At 64.2% G+C, this 13,695-nt stretch overlaps 1 protein-coding gene across 9 annotated transcripts in view; it reads left to right on the top strand.

Moving 5' to 3' along the window:
- CORO2B (coronin 2B) overlaps nt 1-12,409 on the top strand; it is a 41,821-nt gene extending 29,412 nt beyond the window's left edge. For 8 of the 9 annotated variants that reach the window (XM_068958507.1, XM_068958512.1, XM_068958508.1 and 5 more), the window contains 10 exons: nt 360-476; nt 4,221-4,370; nt 4,777-4,941; nt 5,519-5,635; nt 6,009-6,113; nt 6,480-6,576; nt 9,705-9,817; nt 10,526-10,616; nt 10,733-10,872; nt 11,134-11,305. In XM_068958507.1, coding sequence (XP_068814608.1) covers nt 360-476; nt 4,221-4,370; nt 4,777-4,941; nt 5,519-5,635; nt 6,009-6,113; nt 6,480-6,576; nt 9,705-9,817; nt 10,526-10,616; nt 10,733-10,872; nt 11,134-11,265 — 1,227 coding nt within the window. In that variant the 3' untranslated portion in view covers nt 11,266-11,305. Of the gene's footprint in view, nt 1-359; nt 477-4,220; nt 4,371-4,776; nt 4,942-5,518; nt 5,636-6,008; nt 6,114-6,479; nt 6,577-9,704; nt 9,818-10,525; nt 10,617-10,732; nt 10,873-11,133 lie in introns of all 9 variants that reach the window. The other variant, XM_068958513.1, reaches the window with a different exon arrangement.
- The last annotated feature ends 1,286 nt before the right edge of the window (nt 12,410-13,695 follow it).

Raw genomic sequence — 13,695 nt, 5'->3', positions numbered from 1 at the left:
ACACACACACATATATGTATATATTGCATATGTACATATATATGCATATATGTATATGTATATATTGCACCCTCATACAGAGGTTTCTTACTGAAACGTCGTCCTCCCCGAGGAGCAGCAGTCGGGAGCTCGAGGGCAGCAGCCACATGGGGGGAAGTTTGCAGAAGCCTCTTTCCGTCTGTGATTTAGCTGCAGCGAACATCTGGGACCGCTCAGGACGGTGAAAACCGCCCTGGGTTGGCGGCGCGGGCCGGGTGCTGAGCCCTCCCTCCGCGGCGCCCGCAGCAGCCCTTCGGCCTCGGGAAGGCCAGCTGGGCCGCCCATCCTACTGATTTCTCTTTTCTCGTTGTTAATTGCAGACCGGTCGGATTGAGCCGAACTACCCCAAAGTGTGCGGTCACCAGGGCAACGTGCTCGACATCAAGTGGAATCCCTTCATCGAAAACATCATCGCTTCGTGCTCCGAAGACACCTCCGTGAGTGGAAACGGTCCGAGCCGACCGTCTCGGCTCGAGCCGGCCGCCCGCCGGCCGTGCCGGGAGCGGGTCGCTCCGGCGTCTCCCGTCCGCGGGTTTCTCCCTTCCCTCGCGCCTTGCTCCTCCGGGCTCGCGGGTCGCCGTATGGACCCGTCCGGAGGCTGCGGGGCTGCCCTGCAGCCTGGGCAGTAATGGACCAGGGCAGCCGTATTCAGCTGATGTTTGCCTCCTCCTCCTCTTCGTCCGTGGGACACGAGCAAAGGCTGTATCGTAAAGAAAGCAAGGAAAAAAAAGAAAAAGCCTTTACGCAAGGGAGGAGATAGAAACCGTAGCCCGCTCTGCTCAGCAAAAGCAAGGGCTTGTGGCGACCCGGTTTTTAAGCAGTTACGGATCTGCCTCACTCGCTCTCGCCGTTTCACTGCATGGTATCACCTAATGTCTCATCCTCTTCAGCATAGTGGCATGTTTTATTAGCTGAAAGCTTGTCAAGGAAGCTTCTGAAGGGAAAAAATTCAGACTGTGGCCATGAATCATGGTGAGCTGTCCTCCGCTTTAAATTGCAACCCGCTCCGTGAGGCTGTTGGAGGTGCTGGGAGAGAGGGAGGGAACGGGGACGGCTTCCCAAGCCACCACTGATGAGCCTGGGAAGTTAACTGCCCCGCAGGCTGCCTGGTGCACCCAGGTCTCTTCTCCCTTTCATCTCCAGAGTCGTGGAAGTGCTGGTGGGAAGAGACTCCTGGAGGTCTCTGCTCCAGCCTCCCCCTACAGCCGGAGCATCACCAGCCCGAGATGAGCATGGTCTTGTCTAGCTGAGTCTTGAAACCTCCAGGGACGGAGGTCCCCCACCTCGCTGGGGACCTGTGCAGGGCTGCGCTGCTCTCTAGTGACGAAGGGTTTCCTAAGGTCCAGCCTGAGCCTCCAGGCCGCAGCCCGTGGCCGTTGCCCATCACGCTAGCGTCAGGCAGTGCTGGGAGGAGTTTGGCTCCGTCTCCCTTGCAACCTCCTTCACATGCTGCATGCCGCGATTAGATCCCTCTTTTTTTAGCCTCCTCTTCGTCAGGCTAAACCAGCCCAGCTCTCTCGGCCCCTTCTTGGAGGTTGACTCCGTCGTGGTAGCCCTTGGCTTGATCTCTTCCAGTTTCTCCCCGTCTCCCTTGGACTGGGGTCCCAAAGCTGGAGATGCTATTCCAGGTAGAAGGGGGAACGGCTTTGCCCAGGTCGCCGGCCGTGCTCCTCCTAACGGAGGTGGGTTGCCTCTGCAATGAGCGCGTGCGGTTGGCTCGGATTCACCGTATCGTCTCCCAGCGCCATGCGCTGGGTTTTGCTCGTTGCCGTCCGGACTTTGAGCACCATGTGCCTTAGAGCGAGTCCTCACTGGTTGCTCTCGGAGCCGCAGGAAGCAGCTGCGGGGACGGCGCGCTCCCGCTCGGCTGCACGGCCGCAGCGCGGCGGGCACATCGCTGGCGTAGAATCGCAGCGTTCGAGCTCGAGGCTGTAACCTTTAAAGCAGAGGGAAGAAGTCCAGGTCCTCCTTGAGTCCAGGCTGCAGAAAACGGGGTGTTTCTGCGTGATGTAGCCAAGAATTTGTCACCTGCGTGTAACCCTGGGCTGCTGCGAGGAACCGCCGATGAGGAGCCGAGAACCAGATCTGCAGCCTGGAGCAGTTGGGACGTTTAGGTCCTTCCTTGAGCGTGCCCTGCACGGAGAGGGCACTGCTTGCAGTCGTGTCCCCAGGGCATCGTTACGGGTTGATCTTCTAGGTGGTGGGGAGGATTTTGCAGCTCGGCGGTATCTCATGTTAACGGCCGCGGTTAGCGGCGGTCTCGCTGGGGAGCGGTCTCGGGCGAGCGCGGTTTGGAGCCCGGGTTGTAATTGCTGCCTCGCTGCCGAGCCCGTAGCCAGCCGTACCCGTCGGCGGCCTCGTCTCGCGCCCGACATCTTGACGCCCGGGCAGGCGGCGCTACGCGGGATTTGGCAGGACGGTGCGTTTCTGCAGGACGTGTTTCTCTGCCGAAACAGAGCGTATTTCCATGCAAACTTCATCAGGAAGGGCTTGGAGGTTTGGGATGGCAGAGGAAGCCTGCTCTGCCTGGGGGCATCGGGAGGAGGGCAGAGACCCCGGGAGCGCCCAGGCCCAACCGCGGGTGCTGCCGTTTCAGCTGGGTTCTCCAAGAGAACTTTCCCAAAAGCCTCGTCTCCATCCCCGGAGGGGACAGAGCTGAAGTCTCTGAAACGCCCTGCTTCGCTTCGGCTTAGCGCCCGCTGTGCCAGCCTAACTGCCTGACAAGCGCTGTCAGTACCGCGTTTGGTTCCCATACGCCCGTTTTCAGGGCACAGTGACCGCGGTCACTTTTAGGGCCGCCTTTCTAGCCGAAGGCAAGAGGTGCCACCAGCCCGAAGGGACCCGCGGGCGTTTCGCCAGGCGGCCGCCCCGAGCGCTGCCCCGTGCCTCGCCCAAGACCCGCGGCCGAGTTGCGTCCCGGTGGCAGGTGACTTGCACTCTCTGCAAGTTTGCTGATGATAACGACCTGGGGGGAGTGGCTGACACACCAGAGGGCTGTGCTGCCATGCAGAGGGACCTGGGCAGGCTGGAGAGCTGGGCGGAGAGGAACCTCCTGAAGCTCCACAAAGGCAAGTGCAAGGTCCTGCACCTCGGGAGGAATAACCCCATGCAGCAGGACAGGCTGGGGGCTGACCTGCTGGAGAGCAGCTCTGCAGAGAAGGACCTGGGAGGCCTGGTGGACAACAAGCTGACCATGAGGCAGCAATGTGCCCTGGTGGCCAAGAAGGCCAATGGCATCCTGGGGTGCATTAGGCAGTGTTGCCAGCAGGTCGAGGGAGGGGATCCTGCCCCTCTCCTCAGCCCTGGGGAGGCCTCACCTGGAGTGCTGTGGTCAATTCTGGCCTCCCCAATACAAGAGAGACATGGAGCTCCTGGAGACAGTACAGCGGAGGGCTACCAAGACTATTAGGGGACTGAATCACCTCTCCTATGAGGAAAGGCTGCGAGAGCTGGGTCTGTTCAGCCTGGAGAAGAGAAGATTGAGAGTAGATCTCATCAATGTGTACAAGTATCTGAAGGGAGGGTGTCAAGAGGACGGGGCCAGACTCTTCTCCATGGTGCCCAGTGACAGGACGAGAGGCAACGGGCAGAAACTGAACCACAGGAAGGTCCATCTGAACCTGAGGAAAACCTTTCCTGCGAGGGTGACAGAGCACTGGGACAGGTTGCCCAGAGAGGTGGTGGAGTCTCCTTCTCTGGAGATATTCAAAACCCGTCTGGACGCGATCCTGGGTCATGTGCTCTAGGTGACCCTGCTTGAGCAGGGGGGTTGGACTAGATGATCTCCAGAGGTCCCTTCCAACCTCAACCCTTCTGTGATTCTGTGACAGCTCCTGCTGCGGTGGCGAGAGCCGGCCGGGCCGGCGGGCGCTTCGGCGCAGGCGGGTCCCTGGCGTGCCGAGCTCGCCCCAGCCAGGCACGGCCGGAGGTTTGGTAACACCCGTGTCATAACCTGCCGGTTTCGCAATGGCGGTGGGGGGTGAGGGGGGACTTGGACGCCCTTCGGGCCGGGTTGCGTGCTCCTTGCCAAAACCGGTTTGGAGAGTCGTCCTGCCTGACTCGGCTTGGGCCGCGGGCAGGGACCGGCCCCTTCGGTTCCCGCGCGTTGTTGCCAGCCGGAGGGACCGGCTCGCCCTCGCCGGAGCCCGGCCGGCGTCCCAGCCGCGCGTCCCCCCGCCCAGGTCCGGATATGGGAGATCCCCGAGGGAGGCCTGAAGCGGAACATGACGGAGGCGGTGCTGGAGCTGTACGGGCACAGCCGGCGCGTGGGCCTCGTCGAGTGGCACCCCACCACCAACAACATCCTCTTCAGCGCCGGCTACGACTATAAGGTGAGCCACCGCCGCCGGGGTCAACCTCACGCCGGGGCTTTTCCGGGGGGTTTCCCGGCGCTCCGCCACCGCGTTGGCCGTTATTGCACCGGGTTTCCCTGCTCCCGGGGTTTGATGCTCGGCTAACGGCTCTTTGAGCCCAGCTTTCCCCCTCCGGTTGGGAATTTGGGGGGCGACGGGTTACGGAGCTCATCCCCGTTCCCGGCGGGAAGGGCCGGGTGGTACCGACCGCTAGCGATGGAGCAGCCGGATTAGCGGAGCAGGGTGGCAGGGCCACCACGGTCCGTCCCCGCTCTGGGCCCGCCGGCGGCTCGGGGGGGCTTTGCTTCGTCCTGGTCGAATTTCGGTAGTTTTGCACAAGGGCCCCCCCGGGGACGTCCTCACCCCCCCACCCACCCACCGGCAGGTGCTCATCTGGAACCTGGACATCGGGGAGCCGGTGAAGATGATCGACTGCCACGCGGACGTCATCCTCTGCATGTCCTTCAACGCCGACGGCAGCCTGCTGGCCACCACCTGCAAGGACAAGCGGCTCCGCGTGGTCGAGCCGCGCTCCGGCCGCGTCCTGCAGGTGAAGGGCCGGCCAGGCAGGGTTTGGGGCTCCGCGGGGGCAGTCGGCAGCAGCCGCGTCCCTCCCCGCGAGCCCGGCCCCCACGCCACCGGCCAGCTGCCTTTAGAAGTCAGATCCCCGGGGAAGGGGGGACCCTCGCGAAACACGTCGAAACGTTGGCCGGGGGCTGTTGATGGTCAGGGAGCGGCGTTTGTGCCTGCGCCGGGATCTGCAGAGCCGAGGTGATGGGGAGGAGCGAGCCTTAGCCTGGGTGGAAGCTTTGAGTCTTTTATTAAGTAAAGCTACGTGGGAAACAACAGGAATTAGCGGGGGGGAAACGCCGAAAGCTCCCGGAAGAGCCGGAGTTCAGAGGGAGACGGTGATTTCGGAGAACTTCGGGACGATCTGTGCTGTATTTTTGCAAAAGGAGCTGCCCGCTCCACGCTCCGGCCACGGCAAGGCGGCTCCTCGGCGCCGGTCGTTGCCCGGCCGAGAGGCGGCGTTGCGCCGTCCGGAGCAGGGAGCAGCGTTGGAGGGGCCGGCAGCCGGCTCGGCCGGGGCGGGAGGCGGGTGACGGCGAGCGCGGGCTGTCTTGCAGGAGGCCAGCTGCAAGAACCACCGCGTGAACCGCGTGGTCTTCCTGGGGAGCACCAAGCGGCTGCTGACGACGGGCGTCTCGCGCTGGAACACGCGGCAGATCGCCCTCTGGGACCAGGTCGGCGCCGGGGGACGGGGGACGGGGGGGGACACACGCGGGGAGCTCGGCTGAGCCGCGGCGGCGGGTTCGGCGCCGAGCGGGAGCGCTGAGCCCGCTGCCTGCCCCCCTTGGGGCGTTTCGGGAAAAGCGGCATGCGGTAGGAGGTGGCGGGGGAAGCGGCGGCGTGCGGGGGGGCCGGGGCCGCTCGGCGGTGCCTACCTTGCCCCCTTCCCCTGGGATGCCGCCCGGCAAAACAAAACCCAGACCCCCAGCCCCTAAAGCAGCCGTTCCCGGGGTTTCTCCTGCCTTTGGCGGCGGCGCGATGCCCGTCCCGGCGCCGCGGCACGCTCCCCGCCTTGCCCTCCCGCCAACCGCTTTTGCCGTTGCGCAGGAAGATCTGTCCATGCCCCTCATAGAGGAGGAGATCGACGGGCTCTCGGGCCTCCTCTTCCCCTTCTACGACGCGGACACGCACATGCTGTACTTGGCCGGCAAGGTGGGTCGGCGCTGGGGCCGGGGCCGCCGAGCGGCGCGCTTCGCGTCGGGCTGCTCTCGCCGCCGCCGCCTCTTCTGCCGCAGCAGCGCGAAGCGTCGGCCCGGGGCGAGCGCGGCGGGGGGAGCGGCAGAAGTTGGTCGTCCTCGTTTTAGGGCAGGGTTGCGTTAGCTAGCGCGGGGCCGGGGCAGGTCCGGCCCGCGGCGGCGCCGACTCGGGTGGCTTCAACGCCAGGTGCCGCGGCCCCCCCGTGCCTCCCTGCGGTCCGCGCCAGCGCGCGGGCAGGGCATCGCCCCGAGAGGCGGGAGGGCGGCCGGGGGCCGATGCTGGCCCGGCCGCGGCCCTCACCCCGCTCCCTGCCCGCCGCAGGGAGACGGCAACATCCGCTACTACGAGATCGGCTCCGAAAAGCCCTACCTGAGCTACCTGATGGAGTTTCGCTCGCCGGCCCCGCAGAAAGGCCTGGGTAAGGAGCCCGGCGGGGCGCCCCGTTCCTGCAGTTTTGGCCCTCAGTCCCGAGCGACCCCGGGTGCTGCAGTTTTGGCCCCCAGACCTGTCCCGAGCGACCCCGGGTGCTGCAGTTTTGGCGCCCAGACCTGTCCCGAGCGACCCCGGGTGCTGCAGTTTTGGCCCCCAGACCTGTCCTGAGCGACCCCGGGTGCTGCAGTTTTGGCCCCCAGACCTGTCCCGAGCGACCCCGGGTGCTGCAGTTTTGGCCCTCAGTCCCGAGCGACCCCGGGTGCTGCAGTTTTGGCGCCCAGACCTGTCCCGAGCGACCCCGGGTGCTGCAGTTTTGGCCCCCAGACCTGTCCCGAGCGACCCCGGTTGCTGCAGTTTTGGCCCTCAGTCCTGAGCGACCCCGGGTGCTGCAGTTTTGGCCCCCAGACCTGTCCCGAGCGACCCCGGGTGCTGCAGTTTTGGCGCCCAGACCTGTCCCGAGCGACCCCGGGTGCTGCAGTTTTGGCGCCCAGACCTGTCCCGAGCGACCCCGGGTGCTGCAGTTTTGGCGCCCAGACCTGTCCCGAGCGACCCCGGGTGCTGCAGTTTTGGCCCCCAGGCCTGTCCCGAGCGACCCCGGGTGCTGCAGTTTTGGCCCCCAGACCTGTCCCGAGCGACCCCGGGTGCTGCAGTTTTGGCGCCCAGACCTGTCCCGAGCGACCCCGGGTGCTGCAGTTTTGGCGCCCAGACCTGTCCCGAGCGACCCCGGGTGCTGCAGTTTTGGCCCCCAGACCTGTCCCGAGCGACCCCGGGTGCTGCAGTTTTGGCGCCCAGACCTGCCCCCAGCGACCCCGGGTGCTGCAGTTTTGGCGCCCAGACCTGTCCCGAGCGACCCCGGGTGCTGCAGTTTTGGCCCCCAGACCTGTCCCGAGCGACCCCGGGTGCTGCAGTTTTGGCCCCCAGACCTGTCCCGAGCGACCCCGGGTGCTGCAGTTTTGGCGCCCAGACCTGTCCCGAGCGACCCCGGGTGCTGCAGTTTTGGCCCCCAGGCCTGTCCCGAGCGACCCCGGGTGCTGCAGTTTTGGCGCCCAGACCTGTCCCGAGCGACCCCGGGTGCTGCAGTTTTGGCCCCCAGACCTGTCCCGAGCGACCCCGGGTGCTGCAGTTTTGGCCCCCAGGCCTGTCCCGAGCGACCCCGGGTGCTGCAGTTTTGGCGCCCAGACCTGTCCCGAGCGACCCCGGGTGCTGCAGTTTTGGCCCCCAGACCTGTCCCGAGCGACCCCGGGTGCTGCAGTTTTGGCGCCCAGACCTGTCCCGAGCGACCCCGGGTGCTGCAGTTTTGGCGCCCAGACCTGTCCCGAGCGACCCCGGGTGCTGCAGTTTTGGCCCCCAGACCTGTCCCGAGCGACCCCGGGTGCTGCAGTTTTGGCCCCCAGACCTGTCCCGAGCGACCCCGGGTGCTGCAGTTTTGGCCCCCAGGCCTGTCCCGAGCGACCCCGGGTGCTGCAGTTTTGGCGCCCAGACCTGTCCCGAGCGACCCCGGGTGCTGCAGTTTTGGCGCCCAGACCTGTCCCGAGCGACCCCGGGTGCTGCAGTTTTGGCCCCCAGACCTGTCCCGAGCGACCCCGGGTGCTGCAGTTTTGGCGCCCAGACCTGTCCCGAGCGACCCCGGGTGCTGCAGTTTTGGCGCCCAGACCTGTCCCGAGCGACCCCGGGTGCTGCAGTTTTGGCCCCCAGACCTGTCCCGAGCGACCCCGGGTGCTGCAGTTTTGGCGCCCAGACCTGTCCCGAGCGACCCCGGGTGCTGCAGTTTTGGCCCCCAGACCTGTCCCGAGCGACCCCGGGTGCTGCAGTTTTGGCGCCCAGACCTGTCCCGAGCGACCCCGGGTGCTGCAGTTTTGGCGCCCAGACCTGTCCCGAGCGACCCCGGGTGCTGCAGTTTTGGCCCCCAGGCCTGTCCCGAGCGACCCCGGGTGCTGCAGTTTTGGCCCCTAGGCCTGTCCCCAGCGACCCCGGGTGCTGCAGTTTTGGCCCCCAGACCTGTCCCGAGCGACCCCGGGTGCTGCAGTTTTGGCCCCTAGGCCTGTCCCGAGCGACCCCGGGTGCTGCAGTTTTGGCCCCCAGACCTGTCCCGAGCGACCCCGGGTGCTGCAGTTTTGGCCCCTAGGCCTGTCCCGAGCGACCCCGGGTGCTGCAGTTTTGGCGCCCAGACCTGTCCCGAGCGACCCCGGGTGCTGCAGTTTTGGCCCCCAGACCTGTCCCGAGCGACCCCGGGTGCTGCAGTTTTGGCCCCCAGACCTGTCCCGAGTGACCCCGGGTGCTGCAGTTTTGGCCCCCAGACCTGTCCCGAGCGACCCCGGGTGCTGCAGTTTTGGCGCCCAGACCTGTCCCGAGCGACCCCGGGTGCTGCAGTTTTGGCGCCCAGACCTGTCCCGAGCGACCCCGGGTGCTGCAGTTTTGGCCCCCAGACCTGTCCCGAGCGACCCCGGGTGCTGCAGTTTTGGCCCCCAGACCTGTCCCGAGCGACCCCGGGTGCTGCAGTTTTGGCCCCCAGACCTGTCCCGAGCGACCCCGGGTGCTGCAGTTTTGGCGCCCAGACCTGTCCCGAGCGACCCCGGGTGCTGCAGTTTTGGCCCCTAGGCCTGTCCCCAGCGACCCCGGGTGCTGCAGTTTTGGCCCCCAGACCTGTCCCGAGCGACCCCGGGTGCTGCAGTTTTGGCCCCTAGGCCTGTCCCGAGCGACCCCGGGTGCTGCAGTTTTGGCCCCCAGACCTGTCCCGAGCGACCCCGGGTGCTGCAGTTTTGGCCCCCAGACCTGTCCCGAGCGACCCCGGGTGCTGCAGTTTTGGCCCCTAGGCCTGTCCCCAGCGACCCCGGGTGCTGCAGTTTTGGCCCCCAGACCTGTCCCGAGCGACCCCGGGTGCTACAGTTTTTCCTGCCTTTTGCTCCATTCTGCAAGCGCCCCGTCCTGGCCCCCGTCCCCCCCTCTGGGGCCCCGTCCCGTGCCCAGGTGCCAACGGCGCCACGAATCGGGTGGCATCCGGGTCTCGCCGCGGGGACGAGGGCGCTGGCGGCGGCGGGGCGAGGGATGGGCCCCCCGCGCCGGGGGTGCAGCGAGGGCGCCCGCGGCCCCGCTCACACCGCCCCTCCGCCGCAGGGGTGATGCCGAAGCACGGGCTGGACGTGTCGGCCTGCGAGGTCTTCCGCTTCTACAAGCTCGTCACCCTCAAGGGCCTCATCGAGCCCATCTCCATGATCGTGCCGCGGCGGGTGAGTGCTGCGCGCGCGGGGACGGGGCCAGGGACACCCGCGGGGTCCCCAGCCGGCCGGGCTGCGGGTCCGGGGCGGGAGATTCATTATCCTGATGCTCATGATTTTTTTACCCTGGGCTTCTGGAAACGTTGGATTTCTGCATTGCTGCTGCTGCTGTTGCTTTGTGCAAAATTCGCTCGAGCGGCGCAGCAGAGGGCTCGTCTCGCGCGGCATCGCGGCTGCTAAAAATTGTGCCCCCGGGGCCGGAGCAGCGCGGGGCGTTTGCAGCCGGAGCAGGAGCTGCGGGGCGGCGGGGGCTGCAGGACGCGGAGCCCCCCCCCCCGGACGCCTGCTGCGGCAGCCGGGGCGAAGCCGATGGCTTTTGGGAGACTTGCCGGTGCGGTTTGCGGGCCGGGGGCATACCGTGAATTTTTGCTGCCTGCGGCTCGAGCGCGGCCCGGCTGGGACGGACGCGGACCCCTGAGCGCCGTGCGCAGCTCGGTGCGGCTGCCGGGTGACCCGCTGCCCGAGCGTGCGTTTAGCAGGCACGGCCAGGACTCTTCCCTTCCCGTTTGCGCTAACGGTGAAAGCGCGGCTCGTCGTTTTTGCCGGGTGCCCGCTGCTTTTGCCGGGTGCTGCGGCCGCGCTGCCAAAGCGGCGAGCGCGCGGCCGCTTCCGGCCAGCACGTTGGCGGAGACGCTTGCTCTTCTTCCCCCGTGCCTTTAGTCAGAAACGTACCAGGAGGACATTTACCCCATGACGCCGGGCACGGAGCCGGCGCTGACGCCGGACGAGTGGCTGAGCGGGATGAACAGAGGTACGGTGGGGCGGCGGCGCGGGGCCGGCGGGCTGCGCGCGCCCCCCGGGACGGACGGACGGACGGTGGGACGGGGCCGCGCGCTGAGCCCCTGCCCGCTCCCTCCGCCCCCCCAGATCCCATCCTGATGTCGCTGAAGGAGGGCTACAAGAAGACCTCCAGAATTGTCTTCAAGGCGCCGGCGCGCGAGAAGAAGAGCGTGGTGGTGAACGGCATCGACCTGCTGGAGAACGTGCCGCCGCGGACGGAGAACGAGGTGAGCGTTCCCCCCACCCCAAAAAAAAGAGCGGCGCTGAGCTCCTAAACCTTCCTATTGAAACGCTTCCCCGTGGAGACGGTCGGCGCTCGGTCCGGGAGGGAGGACGGCGGCTGGAGCCGAGCTGGCGGCTGGGGCGCGGGCGACGTCCCCGGCCTGGAGGGTGGAAATCGGCCGGGCGCGAGCGGCCGGCCCTGGCGGCCAGCTGGGGCCCGGCAAGCGCCAGCGCCGTCCCCGCAGCTCTGTCTCCTTTCTCCCAAGCTGCTCCGCATGTTCTTCCGGCAGCAGGACGAGATCCGGCGGTTGAAGGACGAGCTCTCGCAGAAAGACATACGCATCCGGCAGCTACAGTTGGAGTTAAAAAACTTACGTAACAGCCCGAAGAATAATTAACTTCCCGGGACGTTTTATAAATAAACTTTCTTTGTTTATACTCGCTCTTTAATTTTATTGTACCCACTTATGCAGAATATGAGCCAGAAGTCAAGTGACCTGCCAAGAGCCCGCACGCTAACTGGAAATAACGTCCTCGTAGTCTTGCCTAGCACTAAAAAAGGCCGCTCCGCTATACCCGAGAGCTACTGCATGAAAGGAAGCTGGGGTGGGATTTGCACCCTGGCGTTTTTCTTGGAGCGAGTAGAAGAGCAACGCGTCCGCTGCACGGCACTAACCCCTCGGGCGCAGCTTCGGTTCAACCCCGACAAGGGAAAAACCCGCTGCGTCCTTGAGCGAGTAGAGATGGTTTGTCGCTATTAACGTTTTTCCTATGCAAAACGTGACCGCAGACGCCCCTGGGTACCAAACTGGAAGTGGATTCGCTCGACTAGCACGTTCCCAGAAAGGGCTTATTACATTTTGCAAGCGCTCCGGCCGAGAAAGCAGACAGCACCGCAGATTAATTCGGGTCACGAGTTAATCCTCCGGGCCGCGGCGCGGGCGACGCACCGGGCCGGCGCTCGCCCTCCCCGGCCGGCCACCGCGACAGCATCTCGGGCTCTGCTTTGGGGCTGACACCCGTGGCGGGGAGATGCTGGCGGAGGGGCGCGCGCAGGCGTATCGTCTTTCTTTTAATAAATAAATAGGAAGACCCTAGGTTTCCTAAACGGAGAGGGATTTTTTTTTGCTCCTGCCGAGAGGGACTTTGCCTCCTCCTTTCCTCCGGGAAGGCGGCAGTGGGGCCGGCGCGGCGAGAGCCTCCCCGCGGGGCGCTAAGCCGCGCGGCAAGCAGCCGAGCGCAGCGCGTGCGTACGATCACGTTCCTGTGAATTGGGCCTATCGCACAGGGAAAGACACCAAATACTGCTAGTTTGCCTATATATATATTTATATATATATATATATATGTGCGTGTGTGTATATTTTCACGTAAATCAAGCTGTTAAGCTGCCTAGCACTATCGGTGCAACGGTTTCTCCTCCCCGTCGATTTACCTTGTGCCTAGCGCCTACCGCTCTCCCGTCCTTACGTTCGATGTGCTGTCACCGGCTCTTATTTATGCTACCACAAAATAGTGATGAAATAAAATGTTTTCAAGGTACCAGCCCTTGTGAGTGGCCTTTTTTAAATTTATTTATTTATTTATTTATTTATTTTAAAGATGGGAACCAACAAAAAGCCATGGGTGATGCCACCACCGAGAGCTGCTGACCTGCTTTGGGAGGGTCCGGTGGATGCCGTGTGCCGGCTGCGGGGCCAAGGGCTGCTGCATCCACGGCCCCATGCGGGGAAGGGTTTGCTCCAGCCCTGGGGGGGGGTCAGGCCTCCCCTTTCTGGCAGCTGAGGGATGTTTTCTGCAATTAGTGCCCTGGGGCTCCTGCAAATGAGGAGGCTGGAGGCAGCTGTGCTGGGCTTGGTGCTTTGCACCAGGTGGTAGTGAAAGCTGGGGCTGCACCAGGGAGGTGCTGGAGGAGGTTCTTCAGTGGGGTGGTTGCATGCAATGTGGCTGAGGATGCCAGCACCAGCCCCAAGTTTAGAGGTGGCTTTGCAGGTAAAACATATCTCCTTTGCCTTAGTCCCTGTTTGCATCAGTGCTGGCTTAATGGTGAAGGTGCTGGGCTGGAAGGAGGTGCTGCAGTTTGGTTTCATTTGTTTTCTGCTGTTATAATTTGGTAGCAGGGCTGGAGCTGCTTGGTTTTGTGGTTGCTCATGTTGTTTCTCATTGCTGCCCATGGGTTTTTGGGTGCCACCCTGGCAGTGTTAGCAGAACCAAGCTCTTGGGGAAAATGGCTTTTGTTTAAAACAATGCTTAGAAAAAGGGGCCTGGGGCTGCCAAGGAAAAGGAGGGGGATTTCTGTTGGTTTGGGCAGGCACCAGGGTGGTGCCCCAGGAGCATGAGAGCAGGATGGAGTAATGCTGCTGCCTTTCCCTGAGCAGCTCTGGGTGGTTGGTTGTGTCCCTGCTTGGTGATGTTATACCATGAAGCTGGATTTTTGGAAGGAGAAACCACTAGTTAAGCAAGTCTCAGGTGCTTTATGACTGCTGTAAGCTCTGTCTGTTCCCAGATGTCTGCTACGTACCCTAATTCAGAACAGGAACATCATCGTCCTGTTTGCACTTATGGCCTTATTTGAATGCGGTGCGTTGGGATTTATTTGGTTAAATTGTCTCTCATAAGTGAAGAGTGAAGGTTTCTCCAAAGCCCCTTGATTTGCTGTGCAATGAGCCCAATTGCAGCTGCTGGCAGTGATGATAATTGAGAGGATTAGCATATCCGTGAGTGTCCATGCAGGTACCGTGATGCTCGGTGAGGCCATGGTGGCCAGTGCAGGGGCACCTCCCAGCACAGCGGTGGTGCCCCTGGGGCTGCCCTTCCCACGGGGCTCG

Source organism: Struthio camelus, chromosome 12, assembly GCF_040807025.1.
Source record: "Struthio camelus isolate bStrCam1 chromosome 12, bStrCam1.hap1, whole genome shotgun sequence".
Taxonomy (NCBI): domain Eukaryota; kingdom Metazoa; phylum Chordata; class Aves; order Struthioniformes; family Struthionidae; genus Struthio; species Struthio camelus.
The sequence above is the reverse complement of the archived record's forward strand: the minus strand, read 5'-3'. Positions and strand labels throughout refer to the sequence as shown.